This window comes from Mus caroli, unplaced genomic scaffold, assembly GCF_978045245.1.
Source record: "Mus caroli unplaced genomic scaffold, Mus_caroli_1 scaffold_11, whole genome shotgun sequence".
Taxonomy (NCBI): Eukaryota; Metazoa; Chordata; class Mammalia; order Rodentia; family Muridae; genus Mus; species Mus caroli.
The window spans coordinates 56,067,222-56,079,771 of record NW_028227266.1 but is presented as its reverse complement, the minus strand read 5'-3'; the positions used below and the strand labels follow the sequence as shown (position 1 = coordinate 56,079,771).

General features: G+C 42.5%; 1 protein-coding gene across 2 annotated transcripts in view; it reads right to left on the bottom strand.

Annotated features, from left to right (window-relative positions):
* Nucleotides 1-10,867, bottom strand: part of Edc3 (enhancer of mRNA decapping 3) — a 42,004-nt gene extending 31,137 nt beyond the window's left edge. Inside the window, exons 1-3 of one of the 2 annotated variants that reach the window (XM_021171667.2) lie at nucleotides 10,732-10,867; nucleotides 5,922-6,102; nucleotides 3,053-3,372 (exon numbers count right to left, since the gene is read on the bottom strand). In XM_021171667.2, the coding sequence (XP_021027326.1) occupies nucleotides 3,053-3,372; nucleotides 5,922-6,085 (484 nt within the window). In that variant the 5' untranslated portion in view covers nucleotides 6,086-6,102; nucleotides 10,732-10,867. The remainder of the gene's footprint in view (nucleotides 1-3,052; nucleotides 3,373-5,921; nucleotides 6,103-10,731) is intronic. The other variant, XM_085844659.1, reaches the window with a different exon arrangement.
* Between the last annotated feature and the right edge of the window lie 1,683 nt (nucleotides 10,868-12,550).

The window sequence follows — 12,550 nt, the reverse complement described above, 5'->3', positions numbered from 1 at the left end:
AAAAACAGGAAAGCCTATGGCTCAAGTGATGGTTTAGTGATTAAGAGTATAAACTGCTCTTCTAGGAGACACTAGCAGATCACAGCCTACTATAACTCCAGCTCTAAAGGATCCAATGTCTTTCTCTGACTTCCTTGGATACCTGTATACACACACATACACACACACACACACACCCCAAAATAAACAAACAAACAGACAAACAAATATATAGTCAGTTAAAGATTAGTAATTTCTTTCTTTTTTTGTTTTTCTTTTTTTTGTTTTTCGAGACAGGGTTTCTCTGTGTAGCCCTGGCTGTCCTGGAACTCACTCTGTAGACCAGGCTGTCCTCAAACTCAGAAATCTGCCTGCCTCTGCCTCCCAAGTGTTGAGATTAAAGGCATGCGCCACCCACCCGGCTTAAGATTAGTAATTTCTAAATGTAACAGATGTTAAATAACATCTAAGACAAGACATTAGGGTAAAACATGGGCAACCTGGATGAAATATGGACTTCATTCAAAAAAGACTAAAATCCACGTGGCCTGAGTCATTCTCTATGCAAGCATTCTAAGGAACACCTTAGAGTGCACAAGCACTACTGCAAGCATTTTAGTCTTCTGTTTTAGGCCATCACTAATTAATACAGTTGCTTTACAGGAATTTAAATTGCCTAGAAATATTCTTTTTATTGCTTTCTTCATTTACAGTAGGCATTTCTTTTTCTTGTTTTTGTTTGTTCTGTTTTAAATGATTTGTTTTTACTTTATATGCACTGGTGTTTGTTTGCATGTGTGTCATCTGTCTGAGGGTATCAGATCCTGGAGATTACTGTGAGCTGCCATGTGGGTACTGAGAATTGAAGCCAGGTCCTCAGGAGACCAGCCAGTGCTCTTAACTGCTGAACCAAAGTAGGCATTTCTAAAACTTAAAATGTTAGGCTTGACACAAATGTCACATCACAAGCCAGAACTGAAGCAGCACACTAAAACCTTACGACAGGGTCACTGGAACCAACAGTGAGGAGCCAAAAGAACAGTAAGTGGCATCTGGAACCTTCCATAATCAGTTCTCCCACATGGGCTCTAGAAAGCAGCTCATTCTAAGTTCTGCCTTTTAGTAGGGAATGCCTTGGTTTTAGTATGACTCTAGTTTGATTTTATGTGTTAGTGAATACACACTTAAAATTCCTAATATATTTGCTTCTAGATATAAAATGCAAGAAAAGAAAGAACAGTGTGCTGGACCGTCAACCTGACACAGGCTGGAGTCACCTGAGAGAAGTGAACCTCAATCGGGAAAATGCCTCCATGGAATCAGCCTGTGGGCAAGCCTGTAGCCCACTTTCTTAAGTTAGTAATTGCCTGGGGGTGAGGATGGGAGTCAGCTGATGGTGGACAGTGTCATCTCTGGACTGGTGGTCTAGGATTCTATGGGAGGACAGGCTGAACAAGCCATGAGGAGCAAGCCAATAAATAGCACTCCTTTGTGGCCTCTGCATCAGCTCATGCCTCCCTGCTTGAAGTTCCTGTCCTGACTTCCTTCATGATGAGCTACAATGTAGAAGTGTACACTGAGTAAACCCTTTCCTCCCAAGTGGCTTTGGTCATGGTGTTACATTCCAACAAAAGTAACCCTAAATGAGATAGTTTATCATTTATAAGTACTTCTTAAATATTTATTTTTATTTATATGTATGTGTCTGTGTGTCTATGCATATATACAGGTATCCAAAAGACAGAAGAGGACCTTTAGAGCTGGAGTTACAGGCAGTTATGAGCCATTTGACGTGGGTACTGAGAATTAAACTCAGGTCCTCTGTAAACATAGCCAAAGTGCTCTTAACTACTGAGCTTTCTCTCCAGCCCTTGAAGTAATTTTAAAAATTGTATCTATTTTATTACTTTATATGTATGAGTGTTTTGCCTACATATACACATGCACACCACATGTTTACCTGGTACCTTTGGAAATCAGAACACAGTGTCAGATTCCCCTGGCACTAAAGTTACAGAAAGTTGTAAACTGTCCTTTGCATGCTGAGAATTAAAATGGAGTCTTCTATAAGAACAAGTGCTCTTTACCAACAGGCTGACTATCCAGCCTCCTTAGAAGTAATTTTTAAAAGAACATTCCTATGTATTTAAGGAACATAACAGATGTGAACAAATCTGTTATGTCTCAAAATTACATTACTCTAGTACATATGTTTAAAAACAGTACAGGTTCTAGTGACCCATCTATGGTTCTGTATCTGTTACTAGCAAGCAAAACCAGAGTGTAATATATATCAGTAAGTGCTTTCCTCCGTGGCCTCTAGGGGGGACATTAACCACAACGAAATATAAATTATCAGTCTGGGAGCTGGTGATATTGTTCAGAAAGTAAAAAGGTGGTTGCCACCAATCCTGTCAACCTGAGGTCAGTCCCTGGACCCACACGCTGGAAGGAGAGAACCAACTCCTACAATCTGTGCTGACTTCCACATGCACATACTTGCACACATACACATAAATAAATGTGCTTTAAAAAGAAATAAAAGTAAAATACTCAATTTAGGATAGGGATGGAGCTTAGTGGCAGAATGCTTGCCAGGTATGCAAGGCTCCAGGCTCAGTCCACATCACCTCAACAAACAAAACAAATAAAATGATCAGCTTGCTAGAAATGAAAGGTAACAGTGAGGCCTACACTAGTTCCCTCCTCTCTAAGAACAGAAGTCTACTCAAGACTTAGCTGGAACAGCCCAAGTAGAGTCAATTCAGACATCACAACCACCACCAGTTATCAGACTTAAAACGTCAATACGGCACAGATCCTCGACCTTTCCTGAAGGAAGAAAAGCGACACCGTGGGCAAGAAGCTTGGGTGTACCTCTAACACCTCACTTCCTCTGCCTTGGTTCTTGAGGAACTGGCCCTGGAAGGGCAGAAACAACTGTGTCTCCGTGGTACTCTGCAGGTACCCCCTTTACATGAGTAATGAAGGATTCCCGGACAGAGCGACAGTAGGTAAGTGTTTACAGCCTGAAACACGAGGTTATGAAAGACAGCAACCTGACTATACTTACAGGAGTTGTGCCGACGACGGAAGCTTTTGGACTGACTCAAAGATTCCATGTGCCTGTCCACATAACTCTTTGAGCACTGTTGCTGCTGAGGAGAAACGGCAACATCCTGGCTCTTCACATCTGTCCTCTTAGGGATGCTCTGAGGGGCACTACTGGAAGAGGCTGGCTTCTTGACCACCTTGCCTGTTCCATTCTGACTGATATTCATTTGGTACCCAACACCAGAAGGGCCTAATTCTGTCTGATGAAGGTCTCCAACCTGCTGGTTGTCTCCAGGACCTGGTATCTCCAAAATTTTTAATTCTGTAATATCACCTGCCCTGAAACACACAAAAATCCAAGTCTTAAAATTATAAAAGCAATAGGAAAGTGGTAAGGATGAAACTGGGATTAAGAGAAATCACCTGCACTCTGCAAACTACATTAACTCAGGGTTAACAGGAAAAACTAAGAAAAGTAGTGGAACACTTACAGACAGTGCTCAGCCACCAACTTTCAACTCATGCACTACTTCAGAGAACCAGCTGTTAGTAACAACTCTATAACTATCTTAGATTTCCAGAATGCTAGTGGCTTTTTAAAATTCTTTCACCCACTCGCTCCTTCAATAGGTACATATAATGCCCTTACTATGTGATAAGCCCTGGTTATGAGCAAGATACAGAGTGACATAGTACTTATAAGTAACTCAGTCTGAGCACTGGAAAAGACATGTGCAGTGAGCAGTAGGGAGAAAGATATCCCAGCCAGAGAGTCAGAGACTAGGAAAATCTGACATTGTCCACAGGAAAAATGCTTGTAGAAGGCCATCGGGAAGGTAAAGTGATACCCAAGGGCCAGATCATAAGCACATGGGTTTTTCCATGGCAACAGGAAGCAGGGCGAAACCAACAGAGCATTGCAGCTCCAGCCTAGAACCCTACATCTGGGAGGCAGAGGTAGAATCATAGCAATTTTGAAGCCAGCATGGTTTACATAAAGAGTTACAAGGCAGCCAGGATAATACAGACTCTCCTCCATCTCGTTTCTGCTTCTCTGCGCTGGGCAGCTCCTGACAGGAACTTTCTTCTAAACTCCAATAAAAATGTCCTCTCAAGCTTATCGTTTTGGGGAAAATGTTTATCATGAGTCTTAAATTTTCTTTTTAAGATTTTGTTTTCTTGTCGGGCAGTGGTGGCGCACACCTTTAATTCCAGTACTTGGGAGATAGAGGCAGGCGGATTTCTGAGTTCGTGGCCAGCCTGGTCTACAGAGTGAGTTCAGGTCAGCCAGGGCTACACAGAGAAAACCTGTCTCGAAAAAACAAAACAAAACACAAAAAGATTTTGTTTTCTTAGACCCTGGGCATGGTGGCACATGCTAATGGATCTCTCTGAGTCCAAGGGCAGCCTGGTCTACTCTACACAGTGAGTTCCAAACCAGGCAAGGCTATACTTTTGAGACCCTGTTTTTAAAAAGTTTTTTTCTTGGGCTGAAGAGATGGTTCAAAGGTTAAGAAGCCTAGCTGGTTTTCTAGAGTGACACATAACTGTCTGTAATTCCAGTTCCAAGAGATCCAACGCCTTCATCTGGACTAGTTAGGCACCAGGCACACGTGTGGTACACAGTTATATAATGCAGACAGCTACTCACATTAAGAAGTTTAAGCCGGGCGGTGGTGGCGCACGCCTTTAATCCCAGCACTTGGGAGGCAGAGGCAGGCGGATTTCTGAGTTCGAGGCCAGCCTGGTCTACAAAGTGAGTTCCAGGACAGCCAGGGCTATACAGAGAAACCCTGCCTCGAAAAACCAAAAAAAAAAAAAAAAAAAAAAAAAAAAAGAAGTTTAAATTTTTTAAGATATTCTTTACATTTATTCATTGCGTGGGGGGAAGGGTAGAGGTAGAGGGGACAGAGTGTCACAGTGTGCACCTGGAAGTCAGGCGACAATGTGCTGGGGTTGGTTCCAGGGACTGAGCTCACTTGCTGAGCCATGTCGCCAGTCCAAGTCTTACACTTCTGACTTTGGTGAAAGGTATCAACAATATTATAACCAGCCCTCTGGAGGAAGAGTCCTGCAAACAAGCTTGGTCAGCTGTAGGTCTTCAATTTGAGATATCTTATAGACTATCCAACTGGGAAAGACCAGGGGACAAAGGATCTACAGTTCAGGCACGGAGTTTCAAAGGACAGAGATCTGTGTTCTTACTAAAATACGTAACAAAGGACACAAGGTTCCCTAGAGCCCAGCCAGCTTAAACTGTGGGCTAAGGCACTATATGGAGTCACACAAGTGAACGCTTTGAAAAAACTTGGTGATAGTGAAAGACTTCTGACCATGCAATGACCAAAAATGAGTTCAAAACTCATCATGAATCCAGTGTATTTCTGCACACTTGGCATTGTGCATCCTGTCAGGCCATCCAACACAGAACCACTGCCTCAAATACCTCAGCTCAATTTTTTTAAGACCACTGTACATTATAAATTGTATGGTTTCTACTTTGGACAGCAACAGTGTACTCATATATAATAAATAAATAAATAAATAAATAAATCTTTTCAAAAAAAAAAAGTCGGAGAAAAAAATTAAAAGCCCTGATCCAAAGATTAACCAGAATAAACCAATTTTCGACCCCATCCCCACCCCACCCTCGCAAAAGAAGAGAAGGGGACACTTCTGGATTTGGCAGTTAGGTCATGTGCAAGCCTGGCAGGACACAGTACAGGATGACGACTGCATTACAGCACAATCTCCACTGAGAACAACAAAACTCTATGTAAGGTCCGCATGACTATAAACTCTCCTTCCTGACAAGACTCAACCCCAGTCAGCCTGTCCAGCACCCAGCCCACCAGGCTGGATTGAAGAATGTCAGTCAGGACACTTACCGAAAGGTGACTTCTGGTACAAGACACTTCACCCCATTGTGGAAGGGCCGAGTAAGAGAAATGGTCTGGCTGACCTGATCCACTGCTGATACTCTTCCCTGGTAGACGCCCAGGCTGTCTCCACAGTTGATGGACACAATACTGCCTAGCCAATCCATAGCCATGTCTCAGATGTGAATCGCTGCAAAGAGAAGCAACCAAGTCTGTCAGGCTCTATACTCAGTGCTGTTTGATAGCACTCTGCTACCGAGGAGACAAAGCATGAAAATAAAACACATCAAAAATGAATCTTTGGTAAAAAGTGAGGTGTAAGGGCACACACTTCTGCTTTATATTTGTTTTTGTTTTTTTGAGACAAGGCCTTATCATGTTACTGGCAGAACTAGAACTTATTATGTACACCACAGACTTACAGAGATTGGTGTGTCTCTGCCTCTTGAATGCTGGGGTTAAAGGTACATACCACCATGCCCAGCTTAAAACACCTTTATTCCCAGTCAAGTGGATCTAAGTTGAGGCCAGGCTGGTCTTCACAGAGTTCTAGGTAACCCATACTACACAGTGAGAACCTGTCTACAAAATCAAAAACCTTCAGTAGGAACATGCATATTAATAAGCAATATTGATATAAGACCATGTAGACACCAGGTGGTGGTGGCACACTCCCTTAATTCCAGCACTCAGGAGACAAAGGCAGGTAATTCTCTATAAATTTGAGGCCAGCCTGGTCTATAGAGCAAGCTCCAGGACATCTAGGGCTACTGAGAAAACAAACAAAAAACAAAGACTGTGTAGTTGTTTAGAGTGTGCATTACAGGAAACAGTGCAAAGTCTTACAAAAGAGAGAAAAAGTTTTTCACTGAGCAGTGGAGCAGTATTTACCTAGCAAGCAAGGTTTCTTTTCTTTTCTTTTCTTTCTTTTTTTTTTTTTTTTTTTTTTTTTTTTTTTTTTTTTTTTTTTTTGAGACAGGGTTTCTCTGTGTAGCCCTGGCTATCCTGGAGCTCACTTTGTAGACCAGGCTGGCCTCGAACTCAGAAATCCTCCTGTCTCTGCCTCCCGAGTGCTGGGATTAAAGGTGCGCGCCACCACGCCTGGCTTTTTTATTTTTTTATTTATTTTTTATTTTTTGGTTTTTCGAGACAGGGTTTCTCTGTATAACCCTGGCACAAGGTTTCATTTTTAGCATCATAAAAAAATTTTAAAAATTAAACAGCTGAACAAAAGGGGTTGGAGAGATGGCTCAGCAGTTAAAAACACTGGCCACTCTTCTATAGGATCCTGGTTCCCTCCCATCACACGCATGCGGGTGACTCCAGTTCCAGAGAATCTGACGCCCTCTTCTGGCCTCCTTAGGCACTGCACACACATGATGCATAGGAACACATTCAGGTAACACTTTTTGCACATAAAAATCAAAATTTTAATTAAATAAATTGCTATATATAAAATTAAACCAATTACTATATATATAAAAGACACCTATTGGCCAGACAATGGTGTCCCATGCCTTTAATCCCATCACCCACCACTCAGGAAGGAGTTTGAGACCAGCCTGCTCTATAGAGTAAGTTCCAGGACACCAGGGCTACACAAAGAAACTCAAACAAACAATAAAGACACCTACTTTAGGCTTATTTCCATTCCTTGTCAGATTTTGCCTATTTTATGTCAGGGTAGCATAAATTTTCTTACCTATCATTTACACTCCATTATCTTATTTTGACACCTACTTTAGATAGTAGATAAAGCATAATAAAAGGCTGTCATAAAAACTAAAAAACAAGCCGGGCATGGTGGCCTTTAACCCCAGTACTTGGGAGGCAGAGGCAGACGGATTTCTGAGTTCAAGGCCAGCCTGGTCTACAAAGTGAGTTCCAGGACAGCCAGGCTATACAGAGAAACCCTGTCTCAAAAACAAACAAACAAACAAACAAACAAAACACCACAAAAACACAAAACAACTAAAATTTAACCAAATGGAGAGTAGTTTCTTTTGTTTTTCCAGTGAATATGTATTTTTTTAAGATTTATTTATTTTTATTTATATGAGTACACTACAGCTGTCTTCAGACACACACTAGAAGAGGCATCAGTTCCCATTACAGATGGTTGTGGTTGCTGAGAATTGAACTCAGGACCTCTGGAAGAGCAGTCAGTGCTCTTAACCACTGAGCTATCTCTCCAGCCCATGAATATTTTCAAGGCCCTGATATTTTACATTCAAATTTATACTGTGCTAACTACCGAATCAAAATGTTAGTTAACATTTCGAAAATGTGATAAGTGCAATTTTTTTCTTGCTTCTATATTAATGTGTAACTGTCCATTTTTATTAGAAATTCCCCTGTAAAATATATTAACAATATACTGAAAAATCATCAAATGGGTTATCGTATAAACTCCCACTTGGGTGTGGGAGTTTAATCACAAGTGTCTGTAATCCCAGCACTTGAAAGGCCGAAGCAGGAGGACTGCAGAAAGTCTGAATCCAGTCTGTTCCAGAGAGCAAGTTCTAGGATATCCACAGCTACACAGAAAAACCAGGCTAAAGGGAAGCAAAATAAACAAGCCAAAATTTCCTAGTACTGAGGACACAGCTCAGTGGGAGAATGCTTCCCTAGACTGTGTGCACAAAACTCTGCATCTATTCCCCAACACTGAAAACAACAAGCGAAACTTTCTCCTTTACACACACACACACTAAATATGTTTCATCTATTACAAGTCTAAGGCTTCCATGTTTAAAAAAAAAAAAAAAAAGCTAGGGCTTGTGAAGCAGGAGGATGACAGGCGCTACAGAAGGACCTTTCTGTGGTTGGGAAGTCCTCTGGGTAGCCCTGGCTGTCCTGGAACTCATTCTGGAGACCAGGCTACCTCAAACTCAAGAGATCTACCTACCTGTATCTCCCAGCTACTGGGATTAATGTCACTATGCCTAGCTGGCTTTTTTACTTTTGTGTGTGTGTGTGTGTGTGTACACAATCATGCATGCATTTTGATGGAGATCAAATACAGAGCTTGTGCTAGTTGCTACACCTGTCACTGAGTTACATTATCTAGCACAGGGCAAATCTTGAGGTCTTTTATTTTATACTTTTCTATCAAGTTATAATCTACATAAAAGTGTATCACTACATTTAAAAAACTACAAACCAACAACAACCAAAGATGTGGCCTCACTATGTAACCCAGACAAGCTCAAACTCAAGATCAGCCTCAGCCTCCTGAGCACTGTGACTACAGGTACATACCATGACATCTTGTGCTCAGAAATGTTCACAGTAATCCCCAATGCAGCTGCGACCTAAATATCACAAGAGGCTCAACTGTGTCTCCATAAAAGAGCTGCTATTCTGACATCATGAAAGACTAAGTTATGTTGTTTTCAAACTACACAAAAGTGGAACCATGTAGGTTCATGTGTCTGGTTTCCTTTAATCAACAGAACAACTGTGAAATCCAGTTGTTGCATGTGGGAGAAATTACCGTGTCTGTACTGTATTGTTTAAGCATCAATGAATTTAGCCAGTCTACTATTATAAACACTGGAATTATTTCAAGTTCTGAGTTCCATTTTAAGTAGCATTTTACATGGGTTCTTGTTCATATTACACAGAAAAATCTGAGATGAAACTGCATTTGACTTTATTAGAAACTGCCAGAGACAGGTGTGGTGTGTACATCTATAATCTCAGAAGTCCAGAGGCTAAAGCAGGAGCATTACTCGGTAATAGGGGATCCAAGTGGACAAATGTCTCAGTAACATCAAAACCAGTAATCCTGGTAGTCAAAGAGTCAAGGCCTTTAATCCCAGCACTCTGGAGGCAGAGGCAGGAGGATCGTTGTGAGTTCCGGGCCAGTTTGATCTACACGGACAATTCTACAGGTTCTCACTATGTAGCTCTAGCCTGGAACTATATACTGAGTGCCTGTCACCAAAAAAAAGTTCATTCTCTGCAACTACTTTTACTTCAGAGAAACCAACAAAGAATTTTATGCCCAAACAAAACAGATACATCATTCTTTTTAAAAACAAAAACAAAAAACAAAAAAACCCAAAAATCAAAAAACAAAAAACTGGGTTCCACCTGAGGGTTCCAGATGAGCCACGAATAGCTCGGGGATAGTCACTTAGATTGTGCAAAGATTAAGGGTCCTCTTAACTCTGCAACGGGGAGACTGAAAATCAACTAAAGTTGATGAAGACTATTCCTCCAACACACCCCAACACTTAAACCACAGATCAAGTATTACTAATATCTGCAGTCACAATACAGAAAGGATAACTGCGGCAGTAGATCGAGGGCAGTTAAGTGTGCGTGCGCACTGGCAGGGCCTCAGTATCTCTATTCCCACACCCCAGTCCCTCACAAGTTACACAAGTTCTCATCTACCAAGTGGCACTGGCACGACTGGCTATTAACCTCACTGGTCAAAGAAAATGAAGGCAAAGAGCAATGGCTCTTTGAGAAGTCACAGTGGCAACCAAAGCTGGCCTGAGACAGACCAAGCCGTTATTGCCTCCAATCCGAATCCTTGGGCTATACCTAACCCAGTGAGTACCCCACACGCCCGCACGCGCGCACCCCCACAATTTGTGCGCGCACCCCCACAGGGTTCTTGAGCGCGCACGCATACACACACGCATACACACACACACGCACACACACACACACACCGCAGTTCCTGTCCGCCAATATAAAGATCTACAAGGCCCGGAAGCCTGCAGCCTAACAAGCAAACCGAGCTGACCACCCGGAAGCGCCAGCCAACGGGCACCCGCGAACACGCAGCCTTCCTCGTGCTCACCTCCCCGCCGCCTGCCCCCGCCTGCGCTGCACAGCACACCAAGACGACCTCGCTCGCCAAAACCCCACCGAGGGGCTTCACGCCCACCGCCACAGACACAGAAGCAGCCGCCACCTCCGCCGGAAACACCCCCGCGTCTCGGCCTACCCGGAGTGATGTCACTTCCGTTGACACAGGGCGGAGCCAAGGGGCGGGGCTCTCGGGAAATTTGAGAGCTTTGGGGTAGTGTTAAGGGTTGATGGGCAAGGCAGCTAAGATGTTTTCTGTGTGTGAAGCCTGAGTGAAGTGAGAAAGAGAGAATAGGAGGAAGGAACTATGCTGGCTAGTTTGTCAAATTGACACAAGCTAAAGTTATCTGAAAGGAGGGAACCTCAATTGAGAAAATGGCTCTATAAGATATGGCTGTAAGTAAGCCTATGCAATATTTCTCTTAATTTGTGACTGAGTGGGGAAGGCCTAGGCTATTGTGACTGGGGCCCTCCCTGGGCTGGTAGTCCTGGGCTTTTTTCCTGAGAAAAAAGGCTGTGCAAGCATGGGGAGCAAGCCAGTAACCTGCACTCTTCAGTGGCCTGTACCAGCTCCTGACTCCAAGAACCTTTCTTGATGAATAGTGATATGGAAGTGTAAGCTGAATAAACCCTTTCCTTCCCAAATTGATTGTGGTCATGGAGTTTCATCTCAGCAATAGAAATCCAAACTAAGATAAATTGGTACCAGGAGTGGGGTATTGTGAACAGACCAGATCATGTTTTGGAAAGACTTAGGAATTTTGGGCTAGAAAAGCCATGAGAGCTCAATGAGCTGTTCTATAGGAGACTGAAAGATAAGAATGTTGAGAGCACTGCAGATTGCCTGGCTTGTGAAGTTTTGGAGGAAATTTTAAAGACTATTGGGGCCATTTGTTATTTTGAATTAAGATTCTGTGGTTCTGGTTAGGTGGGGCTGAAGAAATAGCTGTGCTTAACAAGAACTACAAATGTGAAACTTTTGCCTTGCTGGGATACTCAATACTGTTTGACTAGAGGTGAGAAATTAGTGGTGCTTAAGAAAATAAAAACATTGTTGAGGTGAAATCTCTTTCCTTTTTTCTTCTTGGTTTTTCAAGAGAAGGTTTCTCTATGTAGCTCTGGAACTTGCTCTGTAAATCAGGATGGCCTCTGCCCCCCAAGTGCTGGGATTAAAGGCATGCATGCACCACCACTGAGCATGGTTAAATCTTATGGGAAGTATTTCTGAGCACACCAAGAAAGAAAGAGAGAGGGTGAGGAAGGAGGGAGGGAGGAGAAAGAAAATAAGAGAAAAGAGAAGCTGGAGAGATGGCTCAGAAGTTAAAAGGATTTGTTGCTTTCCCACAACTGTCCATAACTCCAGTTCCAAGGGATCTAACACTCTCTTTTGACCACTGAGAGGACCAGCATGCTTATGGTGTACATACATACATGCAGGCAAAACATTCAATACACATAAAATAAATCCAAAAACAAAGTTAGAAATGTTTATGAGCTCATGGCTTCAAACACACTTGAGGGGCTTTAATTTATGGGAAAAAATTTTTAGTCAGTTTGTTGCTATGCAGCCCTAACTAGACTCAAACTCAAAGCAATCCTACTGCCTGCATTCTGAGATTAAAAGCATGTGTCACTATACTCCGTAGAAATTATTATCAATACCCAAACTGTGCTATCCTCAGGACTTAACTTGTTCAAGATTGTTCAGCATGACTGAGTCTTTCCCTGGAGTCTTTGTAATGTCGTTACCATCTGGCACTGCCAAGTGTTCCAGGCTTGGCATGACCAAGTGTCCCAGGCTTGCCTTCGAG